Below are 17,331 nucleotides of genomic sequence, written 5' to 3'. Positions count from 1 at the left end.
ACCGTGATTGAAATTCAAATACGGTAATATAACCCTTTGGGGAACCAACCCTTCAGATGATTTAAGAAATACTATAGAAAGTGGGAACCAACCCTTCAGATGATTCAAGGAATACTATTGAAAGTTTATATAAAAGTTTTTTTTCATAAAACAATCAAGAATATAATATTCATCATGATATTTAATAATGAAATATAGAAAATTGATAAGATTAAATTTTCTACAACCTAACGATGTTTGAATTGTCCCGCTCCATCATGACTACCATGCAAAATTAAAATGATTAGTTTTTTGCTGATGTAAATAATATTATTATTTGATTGTTGAAATAAGTGATTCTATCAGAATTGTTCTCATTATTTGGTTTTTAAGAACAAATTCATCTATAATCTCCATTTGAATATGTATTTTTTTATATTATTAGTCGATCAAGCCTAAGTTGGAGGCCCTGAGTCCTTATAGACGACGAAGAAGGTTAGAACAAAAGTCTATCAAAAGGACATCTCAGGTATAAATTTTATTTATAATGTGTTAATTTGCTATATTGTTTAGAATTTTTAATGATTTCTTTTACTTTTAATATATATATACCAAGTTTCAATAAAAATATTATTTTAACGTTTATCGTAATGATGATAAGATACCAATCATATCTTGGCTAGCCCTAACCTGTTCCAGTTTTAGCCAACTTTATTTTTTCAGTCTTTGTAAATTTACACTTTTTAATCTTCATTAATTTATTCAGTTCCTATATTTTCCATAGGCTAAAAGGCTATGAAATATAATATTCTACTTTGAAGACGAGTTAACCACTTCATCTGTAATCTTGTAGCCTACTTAAATTTACTACTGTATTGGTATCTATCAGGCTCATTAAGTCACTAGTTATTTGCCTTATTAAAGTATTACAGTGCAAAACTTTTTAATATAGATTGGTATTTTATGAATTATAATTAGACTAAAGCTAATTTTAAGTTTAATTCGTACCTGTTGTTTTTGGAGATTCAGTATAATTTACCCCCATTCCTAACCTAAACTTTCTTATTCAACTGATATTACTTATTTCTTCAGCGTCTTTTAACCATTTTCCTTTTCAGGATAATGAGACAAAAGTAATAGACTAACACATTATTACTTGTATACGTCTATGTACGAGCGAGTCATATGAAGTTAGTTCTCATAGTGCTTATTAGATTAGTTACTCAAGACTTAATTATTCAAGTGGTATTTTGGCTGTTGTTTTTAGTCTTATATGTGGCATAAGAACCAATGTCCAACAAATCTCTTAAACCCCTGGATGAGAGAGCGTCAATCCTGGGGTCCCAGTCTAATGTTCTATGAGACATGGACTTTAAAATAACATAGTTTTCAACTGAAGTCACTTCTGAGGTCATTAGAAACATTACCTTCGTCACAAAATACAAGATTATTTTAAATATTCATTATTATCAATCGAATTATGGCATAATAATTTTGCAGGAGGGCATCAGCACTTGAAGTATTACATTAAACCATCAGTCCTGGTAATCAGTGGGTCGTCAAATATTTGAGAGCATTGGAGGGGGAAGCATTAGTTTTTATTTATATATATTTATTAATATATATTTAATAATAATTATATAAATTATAAAAAATAAAAATAAAATATATATTTAAAAAATATATCTAAAAAATATTTATTTAATTAATATATATATATAATATTTTACGTGATATTTTACTTATTATTGACGAAGCCTATTGCTTACATTTTTGTAATGTTGTTTTATGGTCAGTAAAATTCTTGAATTTATTATCATATAGCAATAACTGGAAAAGAGCAACTGGCTCAGCCTTCAATATCGCGCTTATGACACTAGAGCAGTGGCGGCTCGTCCTATGTGTTCAATGGTTCATTGAACCCCCAGAATTGAATCAACTTCCTATACAATGATGAATTTGCAACTCAAATAATTATATTTTTATTTTATTCTCATTAAATAACATCACAACATTTTTCATCTACGTAAACTTAACGTTGATGTTTTGCTGCCGGTGCCACAGATCCCGGAGTGGCGTGCTTGATACAGCACCGAATGGGATGACGAGACGCGTGGAGGTGGAAAGCAGTGTTCATTCCCCGATGTGAACCTAAAAACAGGGCTGGGTGAGGTAGTGGAACGGAGGAGGGGAATCGGTTTGCTAGCACGGATTTGGTTCACAATCCTGTCTGAACCAATTTTGCACGAGTTCATCCGAGAGTAGCCGAACCTAGCCGAGGCAAGTGAAGCATTCGGTAAACCTCGGAATGAATCGTGAATATTCGTGATAAGGATTCAGTAGCAGTGCCATCTTGAACATAACCAATAAATTCAAATTTGGTGGCAGTAAACAGTAAAAAAGCGGTAAACAAGAAGTAGAAAGCGTGACAGTTTTGAGGTTAAACGATATGATTTCGGGTATATATATTATACTGTATACAGTTGTGATAGATTTCACTGCATTTTTCGTTGTATAAATTGTTTTTGCGTGTAGAAGAATATAGTAATTTCTAGTGTGTCCATTTTCTTTTAGTGAGAGTGTGAATATAATTTATTGTGTTACCGTAACAGCATTTTGATGAAGAAATATGAATAAGGTTCAGTATTTGTTAAATACAAACAATATTGATATTGAGGGTAGGTGTAAAATAAAACATAATGGTGACCAACTCCCGAAGTAAAAATCAAACAAGAAAAATATGAACAGGACAAAAAATTTATATTTGTAGGAAATATGCTCAATCTTTGGGGTGTAATTCCTTAAAATTATTATTGATCACCTTTACACTTGATTATGCTCAATACTCTATATCCTCTTGACCTTTCTCTCCAATAGATCATGAGGTTGAACCCCCAAGCTAGAAGATCACGAGCCGCTACTGCACTAGAGTAGCCAGTCTGGTGGCCAAATTCTGGCGGTTGGCCACTAGATTATGGTGATTCAACTGGTGTCTCACATCGCCAGCTGATCAGCCAATTCTGGCGTCCCAGCTTGCTTTAAACCGGTGGCCAATTATTGCTCTGGTGAACCACGGCGTCCAAGCTCTGAGATTAAGTGATCTCAACTTTATTTTGTATTTATTGCTTTTTAGCTGTGTATCAGGCCTATTCGATTTATTGTAATTTTTGAGTTTTCTATCCATCAAAGTAAATTATTGAATAGATTTTCTCAACTTAAAAGTTTAATCATGGCTAATGACAAATACTAAACTAGATCATTTCTCATTTGTTTTAGCGTATTCTATTCAATGTAAGTAAAGATCCAATTTTCTTACTTTTCCAAATCATCTATAATATAATAAAGGAAAGAATTGGCTTATACACGTGTGGGATAGGAAATTCACTAATGACGTCATCACGTCTGAACTACTGGGCTGATTAAATTTTGCATGATATGGAATATACACATTCTTGGTAAATTAAGATTCTATATTATAGAATCTTAATTTACCAAGAATGTGTATTCCTAATTCTTTGAGATCTGAGTAGTTCCAGTTTGTCAAGTTCTTAATTAGACCCTTGTGGAGCACGGGTTACCTGCTAGTTTAAAATAAGGCTGACTTCTGATATAATGGACGATGCGTTCGAAAACCTCATGCATATCGTAATTTGTGTTTAAAGATTAATATTTTCATTCGCCAAATTACATTTTTGAATATATATCTCAGTTTTCAAAGTTTAATTGAGGTTGATTTTATATGTCAAATACAGGACTAGATCATTCCTTATGTTTAATTTTATTCAATGTAGGCCTATGTAAAAATTCAATTCGTTATTTTTTGCAGATAATTCAAAATGAGGCTGACACCTGCTCTGTTGGATGAAGCGTTTGGATCCATCTCCAAGAGAGTGCGAGGAATCGTCATCTACAAGCTGAGTCCATATGAACAGCGAGCTTTTGCTGGCTACATCAAGCACGGCGTCCCAAACACAGTCCGCCGGGTAGCTGAGAGTCTACCCTACCTTCTACCTAGTAAGACAATAATTATTCATTAGACATATTAATATAGCGATAGTAAGACATATTAATTCATGTCATAGCTCTTTCGAGTGATGTTTAATTGAGAATTAAAGGGGCGTTAACATTAGTCAAGTTTACTTAAATTCTAGTTAGGCTATGTATAAAATGAATAAAGTTAAGTTGACAACAGAAACTTAAATCTACCAAACCAATTTAGACCCCTCTTCAAGGTACTGTAATGTAGCCGATTATTTGACATGAATTTTCACAATCTGAGAGCATCCATTGTTTAAAAATTGAAAATGTCGACGACGGTGAAAATTCATGACAAGTAAAATTGGACTGGAAAATGTATGCCTCTTGGCAGTCGGTTGCGAGGACGGGACCTGGAACTATCTACAGCAGATAATCGGGCCCGGCTCTACCCCTCTGTTCCGAGACATCATTTTCCTGGTTCAGTGAGTTGCTAATATTATGAATTCCATTATTATATAGCCTATTGTTCATATTTTTTTATTGAAGGCAAATCCTGTAATTATTATCTTGTTTGTTTAAAAAGTTTTCTTAATATTATTTTATTTAAGTTTCCAGTTTCATTTTGAGTTACAATTTAATTAAATCGATTACTTAGTTCTCCAAAATATAATCTGTTTTTGTTTATTCTTTTAAAATATAGTTCCTTTCTCATGAGTTATAGAGTTAGATCAATTTAACCTCTCGCAAGCCAAGCGATTCCCCCATTATAAATTGTTACCATAATGTCTAGGGTTGTTCTCACAACCCTATAATATAACCCCAATTACAAATAATAATTACCCCATTACAATATATTATCATATTATTCAATTACCCCCATTACAGTACAATCCAATTATTTTATATGATTATTTTATAATTGGGAAACAGTTATCAGTCAGTGTAGAAATATACAAAGATAACTAAATAGAAGAGTATTATCACAGTATACATACAGTATGGAAACTTGGCTAGTACCCTGGCGCAAAAATCCACCACCTTGTTAGGAAGCTCCGCTTTGTAATAGTAGCCTATTGATGAGAGGTTCGGATCACTTTAATGATCCGGATCAATTGATCTCGTTCACTGCCAAGAGCCAATTATTATTATTGTTATTATTATTATTATTATTTTTCATCCACTGACCTCCTATAAAAGGGGTATTTGGACTTGTCAATGTCGTAAGTCAATAAAATACAGAACATAAATACATAAATGATAAGTCAATATATATATTTTTTCTCTCTAAACCTTATCTCGACGCTCGTAGTTTAGATCATAAATAGGCACATGAAAAGTCAATACATTTTTTTTCTATTCTCTCTAAACCCCATTTCGACACTCGTAGTACTCTCTGAACTCTTCATTTGAGTATGCGCATATTGAGCCAATCAGAAGACCAGGATTGGAACTTCCTAAGGTCACGTGACGTGTCTTGTATTTACGCCATGTAAAAAGCATTGGTTGGATAGACGTTTGATTGACAGTTTCCATTCTGTACCTATTCTGTGGTATTATGCATGAAAAGTAAAAAGAAAACTTTGAGTCTAACTTATTTTTTTTAAATTTATAATTAGGCATATACTTGTGACTATGAAAACTTCAAGTAAACTCGACCCAAACTTAAACTTTCCCAAACGTTACCCTTTAAACTCACCCATTCAACTCGAACGTTAAAATTAACTCGAATTTAAGTAAATTTGATTAATGTAAACCTTACGATAGATGGAATTTCTAAGCAACAACTAGAATGACTCCAGCCGCTCGGCTGTATCCGTTCAACTAATTGTCCTATTCGTAAGAGACGGCTTTTCTAGCAGCTGTAGTTTATTATTGCAGAGTGTATGTTTTATGTACCTATAACCTATCCTCAACCTATTTCGGACTATGTGTAACCTTTTCTAAATTTGGGAGAGGAATAGTACAAGGTTACCTTATTTTTCCTCTCTCTATCATTTTTGATGATATACTTGTATGAATCAATATGTACATTGAATATACCGGGTGTCCCACGAAGAGGTTTACACGTTTAATTTTATAATTATTACGTGCCCATTCTTTCACAAATTTTTTTAAAATTTTACACAGTTTACAAAGTAGGTTCTGAAAATATTCCGGGAAAATTTCAGCTTCATAGTAAAAACAAAATGACAGCATATTGAAATTTTTTCCAATTCGCTTACTACTTTCATGAGTTATTATCCTATTTGTTTACTACGTTGCAGTAGTATCGCCTCATTTGACGCAGAAATGGATCGAGCTAACTTCCAACAAGATAGTTAGTGCTCAACCTCATTTCGCAAATCATGTTAAGCAATTACTAAATGACAAACTTCATGGCCGTCGGATTGGTCGTGGAAATGATTGTTTAGATTGGCCATCCCGACCAAATTTAACTGTTTGTGACTTCTTTTAATGGGGTTACTTGAAGGAGAAAGTTTATACCCATAAATTCAATAATGATGTAGAACTAAAACGATCAATAGAAGAGGAACTTCTCCGGATACCGCGGAGTTTCTTTGACAGAGCTTACGAATCATTTCTTAAGCGCTGTTATCAGTGTGTTGCTGTGGATGGGTTTCAATTTCAATAATTTTGGACTTTTAATGTTTTTCATTTGGCCTTGTTCTAGTTGTTTTATTCAAAAGTTATATTGCCCTGAAGTGCGACAATAAACATATTTTATAAAACCAAAAACACCTTTTTAATGGGTTTTAAAGTATTGTTTTTCAATATACCGCCATTTTGTTTCTACAAAGTTTAGGGAGTTGAAATTTTCCCAGAATATTTTTAGAACCGGTGTTCTTAAGTTCGGTGTTCTAAAAAGAACCGGTGTTCTAAAAAGTTCGGTGCATGAATGGGCACGTAATATAAAATCAAAAGTGTAAACCACTTCGTGGGACACCCGGTATATATAAAAAAATAAAATACGTTGACTATAGCAGGTAATACAGCGCGGCTAAAGTCGTCGTTTAGGTTTAGGAAACTTTTACTGCTTTTACTTATAGGAGTCTCATAGCTTTGCACGTTAGTAAATAATACTTGTACAAAATGTACATCGGTCTTTTCCTGGTCAAACCTTATTTCACTTATGTTAAACGTCATATCTTCTGTCCACACGTAATGTCTTAATCTGGGGACACAATTGTCGTGCAGCGTTCCGATCCGACTTATGTCTGATTAGTTGTAAAAAAGGTCATTTGTCGGACAGGTGAGGCTTGCCGCATTCACGTCCGTTGTCTATTTAGCTTTCATGCAGGCGTACGACTGACCATCGGAATGGGATCGGAACGCTGCATGAAAGGTGTGTCTTCAGCATAAGCCCGGTCCACACGTACTGTAGTGTGCATCGTGCAGTATAAACCAGGTTTAAGAACCGGTTTATACCGGTTTACGGCAGTAGCAGTCGGCCATATAGAATGATATCTTTCAAGATCAATGTAAAATCAGTCAAATCAGGTATTCGTTTTTAACACATCACGTCTACAGTTTGGATCGGATCTTCTTGTGAATAATTCTATTGTATAATAGAATGTTGCTGAGCTATAGCTTTCACAAATTTAAAATAACTTATTCCTTGAAAAAATTAAATAATCTTATGTTGCTTCACGGTAATTATTAGAGTGGTCCAACTTTAAAATTAAAGAATGTAAAAAGCAATTATCCTGAATATTCTAATTCTCTTTTCAATGACACAAAAAACGCGAATCTGTATCAATAAATAATAAAGGCGGTAAATGATGTGTTATTAAAAATGACGTTGATCTCATTGATCATTTGAATCTGACTACTAAAAGTGAGTGCTTAAATAACCTTTCGACCATAAATCAAAGATTTGAACACTTTCAGGAAGTTTCTAGTTTTATAATGATTTCTATATTATTTATTTGTTATTGTCCCAATATGAACCTTCAATATTGCTTCATAAAATATGAACGTTAACGCTATAAGGTGATTTCAAAAAGTGCAATTCAGTTTTATGGTTAAACTACAATATCAGCGATAAGCTTCGTGTGAAGCAAAAGGTGAACGCACACAGCAGCAGACGGACGGAGGAAAAAATCAAACCTCTGGATGCAGACGTGAGCAGACATGAGACAGACGGACGTCTGTGTGTGTTCGCCTTGAACAAAATGCACTCATGATGTAATGTTGGTAAACCTGCTTACTCTTACAATGTGTTAACAATTACTTTTCTTTTTTTTCAGTGGTTTTTGGAACCTATTTCATCTACTCAGAAGCTGAAAAAGAACACAAGCGACTCATGAGAAAGAACCCAGCTGACTATGAGAATGATGTTTAAAAATCGAATTGTGTTGTATTTGTAGTTTCATTGTCAGTATCACTATTGATGTCAAAAATCTTAAATTATAAATGTAAATTGGATATTAAATTCTATTGTTATCGCCTCTAAAATCCTGTTTATATAATTTGTTCAGAAAACATGATTGTTCAGAGCAATTTCTTCTATTGACTAGCGTATAATTTAAATATTCCAATTGCTCATTTTTACTTTCCTTGCCCTATTACCATAGGTAAGGAAAGTATTGCTTTCCAAAAAAATTAAGGTACCCTAATTTCAAGTTTTCTATACGTTTCAAGATCCCCTGAGTCCAAAAACATGATTTTTGGGTGTTGGTCTGTGTGTGTGTGTGTGTGTGTGTGTGTGTGTGTGTGTGTGTGTGTGTGTGTGTGTCTGTGTGTGTGTGTCTGTGAACACGATTACGCCATTCCTAATTAGCCGATTGACTTGAAATATTTAACTTAAGGTCCTTATACCATGAGGATCCGACAATAAGAAATTCAATAAAATTTTCAATTCAAGATGGCGGAAAAAATGACTGATGATTACTAAAACAACCATGTTTTTCACGGGTTTCTCGAAAACGGTTCTAATGATTTTCTTCAAATTTATACCATGGATAGCTATTTATAAGCCCTAACTTCTGACATGAGTCTCATTCCTGGGAAAATTGCAGAGGCTCCGTAATATTTTTGAGAAAAATGGCCGATGATTACTAAAAAACCATGTTTTTCACGGTTTTCTCGAAAACGGCTCTCACGATTTTCTTCAAATTTATACCATGAATAGCTATTTATAAGCACTATCAACTGACATGAGTCTCATTTCTAGGAAAATTACAGGAGCTCCGTAATATTCTTGAGAAAAATGGCGGATAATTACTAAAAACCTATGTTTTTAACGGTTTTCTCGAAAACGGCTTGAACGATTTTTTCAAATTCTTATTTATTTATCAGGTCTATCAACTGGCATGAGTCTCCTTCCTGGGAAACTAATGGGGGGTCCACCCCATCTTTGAGAAATGGACTTGGTAACCTCCCTCTCGTGCTTGAGGTAGGTAGGTAGAGCAGTTTATAAAAAGAACACAGTCGAGATATTTCATCTGTAGAACAGCTGTTTTGACGACTTTTAAAAAAAATAATCGAATTTCACAATTTACACAAAGGAAAAAGTACTCTGAAAACAATATTATATATATTACACATAATATTATACAGTAGTCTGATCGTAGTTTCAAATTTATGTTGTAGACATATGGCAATGGTCATTATGTTATTCCCCTAAATTATTCTCATTTAAGAATGAGGCTTACAGTTCAATGAGCAAGGAAAGTTGTGTGAGTGTACCACACCAGATTTTCAAACCGGGAAATCCCTTATGAACATTCTTTTTTCTTCTTAGGGTGATTCAGATGTTGTCGATTTTGACCTTGTTGGTTGCGATGCGAAACAGCACTGCGGATGATTAGTCATACCACTGCCTCAGGTTTGCCAGCCATGATGTTCTTCTTCCTCGGCCTCGCTCGCTGTTAATTTTGCCTTGGAGTATTTGCTGCAGCAGTGCGTATCTCTTCTCATTCCGCATAATGTAACCCAAGTACTGTAACTTGCGACTTTTTACGGTGTTCATGATTTCCGTCTTCTTATTCTTGCGACTCAAGACATCTACATTAGTGACCATTCCTTTCCAAGAGATCCGCAACATCCTGTACACCCACATTTCAAAGGGCTCCAGCCTCTTAGAAATATCTTGTGTGACTGTCCATGTTTCAACTCCATACAGCAACACAGTGAAGACATAACATCTCAAGAAGCGGACTTTTGTGGCAAGAGTTATGTTGTGATTCTTAAATAAGGCACTCATTTTAACAAATATTGCTCTTGCTTTTTCTATTCGGCACTTGATCTCTTGTGCATTATCCCAATTCTCATTTATTATAGTTCCCAAGTATGTGTAGTGCTTTACTCTTTCTATTCTTATGTTATTGACAAAAAATATGGACATTATTGATTTCTTTCTTACTAACTATTAAAAGTTTTGTCTTGTTGACGTTCATTTCTAGTCCACATCTAGCACTTACTTGTACAACTTAGTTTAAAAGTGCCTGCAGACCTTCCGGTGTAAAGATTATGGTATCATCTGCATATCTGATATTATTGATACACAGGCCGTTAAGAGATATGCCTTCTTCTATGTCTTCAAGTGCTTCCCTGAAGATGAATTCAGAGTATAAATTAGAAAGGATGGGTGAAAGAATACATCCTTGCCTCACTCCTCCGTTGAATATTTATCTCCTCCGTAAGCTCTCCCTGTATTTTGAGTACTGCGGACTGGTTCCAGTACAGGTTTATTATTATGTTATTTGTTCCTGCATCCATTACAATGTTTCTGAGTATGTCCACCATCTTCTCGTGTATTTCCCGATCGAATGCTTTTTTATAATCTATAAGGCATGCAAATACGCTGCATTTAACATCTCTGCTTTGATGAAATAGTACTTGCACACTAAAGAGGGCTTCCCGTGTACCTACAGCATTCAAGAAACTAAATTGATTCGGCGCTATCTGTTCTTCGCACAGTTTGTATATTCGTCTATGAATTATCATATTTGAAATTATGAACTTGAATCAGCAATATTAATATTATATCAGATATACTGAGATGATTTGAATCACAGTTATCCACTATAGAAGTCGGCGCAAAAAGAAATGCGGCAAGAAATGTTGAGCTGTCCTAAAATTTCTACAGCCTTTACAACGTGAATCTCACTATAGATTATTCAGTACTCTATAGGGTCCCCACGGAGGACGGGTCTACGGCCCGTAGACTCCCAGAGACGGAGGAAGAGTGATACGGCGGAGTCCTGAGTTGCTACAACAACAACAGTACTCTATAGTTGAGCACTGACTTATCAAAGTTGGTTTCTCTAAACTAAGTGTTAATTCCTCTTTAAGTGAATTGTGTATATTCAAGCTTTTTGTTCTTTATTTTGTGACAGTTACGAAACTGTACATATTCGATAAATATTTACATTTAATTGAAAATTAACTATTCAAAATATTTATTTGTATGCAGTGTGAGTATGAGTGACACACTGCATTCTGCATGCAACTAATTTTTGTCGTTTAATAACGATGGTAGAAATGAGTAGTCACACTATAATAGCAGACATCAAATCAGACAGTGAGACATTTTGCGTTGTCAAATATGGAACCAGTAAAGCGATTTTTGATCTAGATGGCTTTACCGGTTCTATACCTAAAAACATCGCGAAATATTTCGCCCTCCCCTAAAAAAATGCCAATCATAGGTAATGTACAAATCTTCACACAAATCAGTCTGGTAGACCACTAGAACTTAATTTGATTAACTAGTAGCTCTGTGAACAGTGGACCTCGCGAAGTTATAAACCACAGCCTATACTGTCCATCAGAGTAAATCCTGTCTGTACGTCGTGTCGGCGAGATATCAGTGAAAACGGCTAATGCCTGTTGGGTTTGGTGTATCAAAAATGCTAACATCAGAAGCTAATCTCCTTCACGACATACAACAGGTCAGCCCGAGTTGAAACACTACTTCCGTAAACTACCTCTGTTTACGGAGGTAGTGGTTGAAAGCAGTAAAGGCTGATTTACACGATGCCAGTGGCTGGCATGCCAATTTGGATATTGACTGGAAGGTCACTGGCAAGCGGCAAGCGACTTTAATTTCTGACCATTTTCGCAAAAATTCATGGATTTCATGAAAAATGCGAATCTTCCAGATGTGGTTGATATTTGGGCTATGGATAGAGGTTGACCTAACAAGTGTCGTGCTATAATATTAGACGTTTCGCTACATTACAGAGTGAGTTATTCACTGAAACATGCGTAGTCTTAGGTACCTCCACTCTCAGATCAGAAAAATCACTCATCTTCAAATGCTTATAACTCAAGAATGGGAATGAATTTCGCCAATGTGATTACATATTGTTCATTATTGACAGTTCCTCTCGTCAAGTACTATCATTTCTGAGAGTTTGAGCGACTTTAATTTCTGACCATTTTCGCAAAAATCCATTATGTTAAATTAAAATCACTATACCCTGGTACCAGGTTCGATTCCCGGACTGGGCAGAGTTTTGTAGACAGTTTTTTTTCAACGAATTTCCACCGCTATTTAGTTCTTTGGTCAATATTTCCAGTAGCAGAATTCCTCAGTTCTAGTTGTATAGCTTTCTTTGGATATTCGAATTAATTATTATTATTGTATAATAGTTTGTTTTCTCAGTCTTTCGTCCCATAAAAAGTTCAAGTTCAATTAACTTTGCATTTATAAAAGCTAATCCATTTTTAATCAAAACGGGCAATTAGAAATCCTTAACTGAATAAGAAACAGTGGAATAATTTAATAATATCTGAGTTTGAAATTACCCTGTATATTATGATGTGGAATTTAGAAGTGTTATTGGTGAGGGGCGTCATCTATAATATAATAAAGTAAAGAGCTGGCTTATACACATATGGGGTAGGAAATTCATGAATGAATGACGCATCATCACTACTACAGTTCAGACTACTTGACTGATTTACTTGAAATTTTGCATATAGATTCTCAAAAAATAGATTCTATACCAAGGATGATTTTATTCTTTTTTAACCAAGGATGGTTATAGGCCTATTTTAAATTCTTCAAGATTTCAGTTTGTAAAATTTTTAATTAAATTCTTGTGAAGCACGTGTTACCTGCAGTCGTAAATAATTATTGACTAGCATTATTGAACTCAGTATTCAACTTTATTCATATTACAAAAATTCTCCAACAATATATTAAGTACACTGTAAAGATGTCCAGCATCTTCAAACAACATTTCCGCTAAACAAATGCTGTTATAAAATTTAAATTTGTTCCACCTCATTAGAATTGAAGGCAATTATTTTGGCTATAAAGGTACGTGCAAGTTACATTGGCCAGCTTCAATCTATATTGATACATAACAGTATAAGTTTACATTGATTACAATTTCAAAAACAGTATAGTTTTGCCTAATCTATTGACGATCTGATTCTATTTAAATACAGTAGTACAGTGTAATAGTAGGAATTTTTCAAGAGAAATTACATAAATATGCTGGCTTATAATATTGTTCTGCTGTTTATGATTCTCAATCCAGTAATGAGTGAAACAAATGTGTCTTTTGAAAAATAACGAAGTTCTAATGATACAAAGGTTAACTGAGAGTAATACATATTGATTAACATTAATACTAAATCTGAAAATTGGTTTGGGTTCTCGCATAAACCTACATCAAATCTGTCCTAAATAGTTATTTATAATATCACAATAGTAAATCACTCTTCACACATCTCTTCTATTAGTCCCAACAACTGATAATGCACTATCTTGTAAATAATATGGTTTATTATTATATTTCATAACAAGAAATAATAAGCTTCTTGATAATATATTATACAGGAACATAAAATTGTATAATAATATTCATTTTGCTACCATCTAGGTCTAGCTGAAAAATGAATTTATTATCCATGGAGTCTTCATCACCTGAACAATAAGACTGAATTTCTCATTAAAGCTGTTGGTTATAAATGAGGGGGTCAGAATACCAGAGATCCAAGTGACATTTTTCATTTTTTTCAAGTTAGCTACAGCAATCGATAGCTGAAAGTGGTAAAAATCTATACCAGAGGTATAAGCGTAAAAGCGTAAGTCTAATCAGTGCTGACATCTGGTGTGAAATTTGTAAACTAAATTTTGAAACAGCTGTTTACTTGAAAGAATAAGATGTTGATATTGTCAATACCATTTTAATTTATTCGAAAATTAATTCATATGACAGAACCAGGTTTCATGGTAACACCTACCACATCTTCGAAGATGTTACCATGAAACCTGGTTCAGTAAATGAATTAATTTTTGAATAAATTAAAGTGGTATTGACAATATCAACATCTAAAGCTGCGTTTACATTTTAACAAAATGTTAATAACTTTATCCTAATAGATTCTATTAGATTGAAAGGAACTTGGCAAACACATATGTTCATCATGTGTATGATAAGTTATGTTTAATCTAATAGAATCTATAAGGATTAAGTTATTAACATTTTGTTAATAACTTTGGTGTAAACGCAGCTTTATTCTTTCAATTATGAAGAAATTACCACAACATCGCATACCATACAATCAGCTATGGTTATCAGTTTATTTGATTAAACAAGGGGTCCAAGTGACTTGAATCCCTTGTTCACTGAACAACGGTTGCTCGTATCCATCAAATTAAATTTATCCTTGATTAAGCCATGTCACCAAGCAAAAGATACCTCAAGAACCAATTAGCGAATTTGATAATATTGCAATGAGGTCATTAATCATTGTTCAATTGCTGGTAAATTTGATAGATTTATGTGTAGCTAGACAATAGAGTTTTGTTTGGCAAACAAGGGGCACAAGTGATATTTCTTATCACTATTTGGCTGATAACTGAGAAAAAAAGCAATTTGAGACATGTACGTTTGATTTGGTAAAAGTATACTGAATAGGTGAATATCATTTCTATATTCATTTCATGAATGAAGAATTAATGTATATAAACTTTAAGCCGTGTCCACACTGGTCAAATGGTCGACAAACATGTTTGTTGAAAAAGTTTGGGCAAATTTTATTAGGTTTGACAAACAATGTTTGCCCGTGACCAGTGTGAACGCGTCACCGAACAAAATATTTGTAAGTGGGAAGAACAGGATTTATGTTTTACAGCTGTCAACTCTGAAAATGTTTGGAAAACAGTAATTTTTTGTTTGACAAACAATGATTGTCCAAACTTTTTAAAATGTTTGTCCCTAAGCTCCTCAACAAGCATGTTTGTCTGTGTTCAGTGTGGACACGGCTTAAGACTCAATTTCTCGAAACTAACAATATGTCACTAGGACCACGGTATTTAAATAAAAATTCTTCTTCTACAAACCGTGACTAGGACCACTTGTATTCTAACCCCTTCAAATGTCTAATAATTAACCCGCTTAAGAGGTACAAGCAACAGTCTGTTGAGGTTGAGGCAAATGTCAGCAGCCGTTCCTGAGGTTGGCGCTGGAGATCTCGTTGGACTCGTTCCACTTCTTGACCTCGAGAGGACACTCAGGCTTGCAGAATCCCAGCTCGAGGTTGGCTTCCTTCTCCTTCATCAGCTCGTGCATGATGTCCTCTGCGTTGACTCCGATCAGCCGCTGTCGGCACACTACCACCGCACGCACAAACTCGTCCTTCGGCGTGATAAATCTGTGCTCCATGAATATCGACTGGTGATCCCAGTAGATTATCTGCAACAAAACCAATTATGTTAATAATCAACTTATCAAATTCAATTATTAAAATGTATGAAATCAGGGCTACTTATTTTTATTTATAAAATAATATTATAGTACCCTTTTTTTGAAAAGTTTGTATTATAAAATAACAGATTAACCTTCTGGCAGTCGCTCTGTTGTAAAAAGTACAACAGTGTCAGTTTTTTTGCTGAACAAAACTATTGAATGGGGTGGTGTCAGTGAATGAGTCACCTAAGCATTCCAAAACTCTCTCCCCATCACTCTACTGAGTTGCAGTATCAACCGAGCAATGGTTCAGTCTTTAGGTGCCATTTAGTCGCGACAGTGCATAAGTAGTGCGTATTTATAGGGAAAGAGACTGCCAACGAACCAATAACACAGAATTGTTGGCTTTGCTTGTTGTACCTTATTGGGCTACAAAAAGGTAATCATGAAAATGTTCATAGGCGTAAAATAATCCAATGAGATGGAAATATTAATTATACAATTAATTAATATGTTTTGACAGTAAACAGAGTACATAACACATAGAAAATAGGATGTTGTAAAAATTACAACACGCGACTGCTCGTGTGATCGAGTAGGGCGCGACTTCCGGAACCGCAAGGTTGAAACAAAACTAGTTTCGATGTTTCACATCATCTTCAGGTTTCAAAAATAAATTTCAAATAAAAGATTTTCAGATTTATTTTTAAAACCTGAAGATGATGTGAAACATTGAAACTAGTTGTTTTATTTTGTGTTTTTAATCTGTTATTTTATAATAAAAACTTTCCAAAAAAGGGTACTATAATATTATTTTATAAACCTATTATAATGTTATATACTTGAAACATCAGTGTGTGATCACATAGAATGCGTATATCTGAAAGTGCACGTCGAATCATGCATGAACCGAAAAACAAAATTTTAAAAGTGACATTGAAACACGTTGTGACTTGCATGTAGCTGCTCACACTGAACTGCAAGCTTTCAGTGTGAGTGATCCTAATGCTTTTTCCAGATTTTGTTTTCATCTGCACGCTTGGTCATGCCTAACCAAGCTTGCACTTGCACATATACGACTTCAATTTCATCACACCCAGCTCTAGACATACGTTATTCGGCAAACACCGAGCAGCGTCTCGTCGAATCGCGAGTATTGTGGATGTATGTTTGTCTATTCGGGAAGCAGCGAATATTCCTGTTCGTTGTTTCCCGTTCAGTTTCGGTCATTTCGGTCATTTGCACATACTTACCAGGAGACTGAAGAGAAGAAAGCCTTTTGAACTAGTTTAAAATCAATTTGTGATAGTGTACGCCGACTATATTATTTTTACTGCTCTCATAATCTCAGAACTACTTGGGCCATCAATGGATGAACTGAAGTTTTATAGTGAAATGAAAATTAATGGTTAGTCTCCGAGACTAGTTTTAATGACAATCAATATAAAAAAAATTGCACACATCAAAGTGGACGAATGTTTGGCAAAAGGCGAACTTTGCCTCTTCCACACATTCGGATTTGTGCTTGGATCATTTTGTTGTTTGTTTTTGGATTCTTATCTACAATGAGGTCAAGTGAGGTCCTTAAGTAGTTCTCTATGTTAATTTTGTAAATGGGATTTACATCATTTTACTATACTCTGTATAATGATCGTCTGGCACTTATGCCGGCGCTTCACTCTCGCCGAGTTCATACGAATGACGACGAACGACGCGAAAATGT

The 17,331-nt window shown here is 34.4% G+C and overlaps 2 protein-coding genes across 4 annotated transcripts in view; one reads left to right on the top strand and one right to left on the bottom strand.

Moving 5' to 3' along the window:
* Positions 1-229: 229 nt before the first annotated feature.
* LOC111058810 (cytochrome b-c1 complex subunit 8) lies at positions 230-8,412 on the top strand. Of its 2 annotated transcripts, none has more exons than XM_039424952.1 (3): positions 230-508; positions 3,806-3,993; positions 8,205-8,412. In XM_039424952.1, exons 2-3 carry the CDS (start codon positions 3,816-3,818, stop codon positions 8,297-8,299), a joined length of 273 nt encoding a protein of 90 aa, XP_039280886.1. In that variant the 5' UTR covers positions 230-508; positions 3,806-3,815; the 3' UTR covers positions 8,300-8,412. The 2 variants fall into 2 exon arrangements, with proteins under 2 accessions (XP_039280886.1, XP_039280887.1); XM_039424953.1 differs by having other exon boundaries at positions 443-508; positions 3,796-3,993.
* Positions 8,413-13,052: 4,640 nt separating this feature from the next.
* The window catches only part of LOC111058812 (protein THEM6), a 49,326-nt gene continuing 45,047 nt past the window's right edge, over positions 13,053-17,331 (bottom strand). The window contains exons 3-4 of one of the 2 annotated variants that reach the window (XR_005570952.1): positions 15,275-15,614; positions 13,053-15,227 (exon numbers count right to left, since the gene is read on the bottom strand). Coding sequence is in view for 1 of the 2 variants with exons in the window: in XM_039424951.1 (XP_039280885.1) it covers positions 15,360-15,614 (255 nt within the window). In the remaining variant the exon portion in view is untranslated. Of the gene's footprint in view, positions 15,615-17,331 lie in introns of both variants that reach the window. The other variant, XM_039424951.1, reaches the window with a different exon arrangement.

The sequence above is a fragment of the Nilaparvata lugens genome, chromosome 3 (genome assembly GCF_014356525.2).
Source record: "Nilaparvata lugens isolate BPH chromosome 3, ASM1435652v1, whole genome shotgun sequence".
Classification (NCBI taxonomy): domain Eukaryota; kingdom Metazoa; phylum Arthropoda; class Insecta; order Hemiptera; family Delphacidae; genus Nilaparvata; species Nilaparvata lugens.
The sequence above is the reverse complement of the archived record's forward strand: the minus strand, read 5'-3'. Positions and strand labels throughout refer to the sequence as shown.

Coding starts and splice junctions, on each gene's coding strand:
- LOC111058810 (XM_039424952.1), top strand. CDS start 3,816: ATGAGGCTGACACCTGCTCTGTTGGATGAAGCGTTTGGATCCATCTCC. Junction 3,994..8,204: donor TCTACCCTACCTTCTACCTA/GTAAGACAATAA, acceptor CTTTTTTTTCAG/TGGTTTTTGGAACCTATTTC.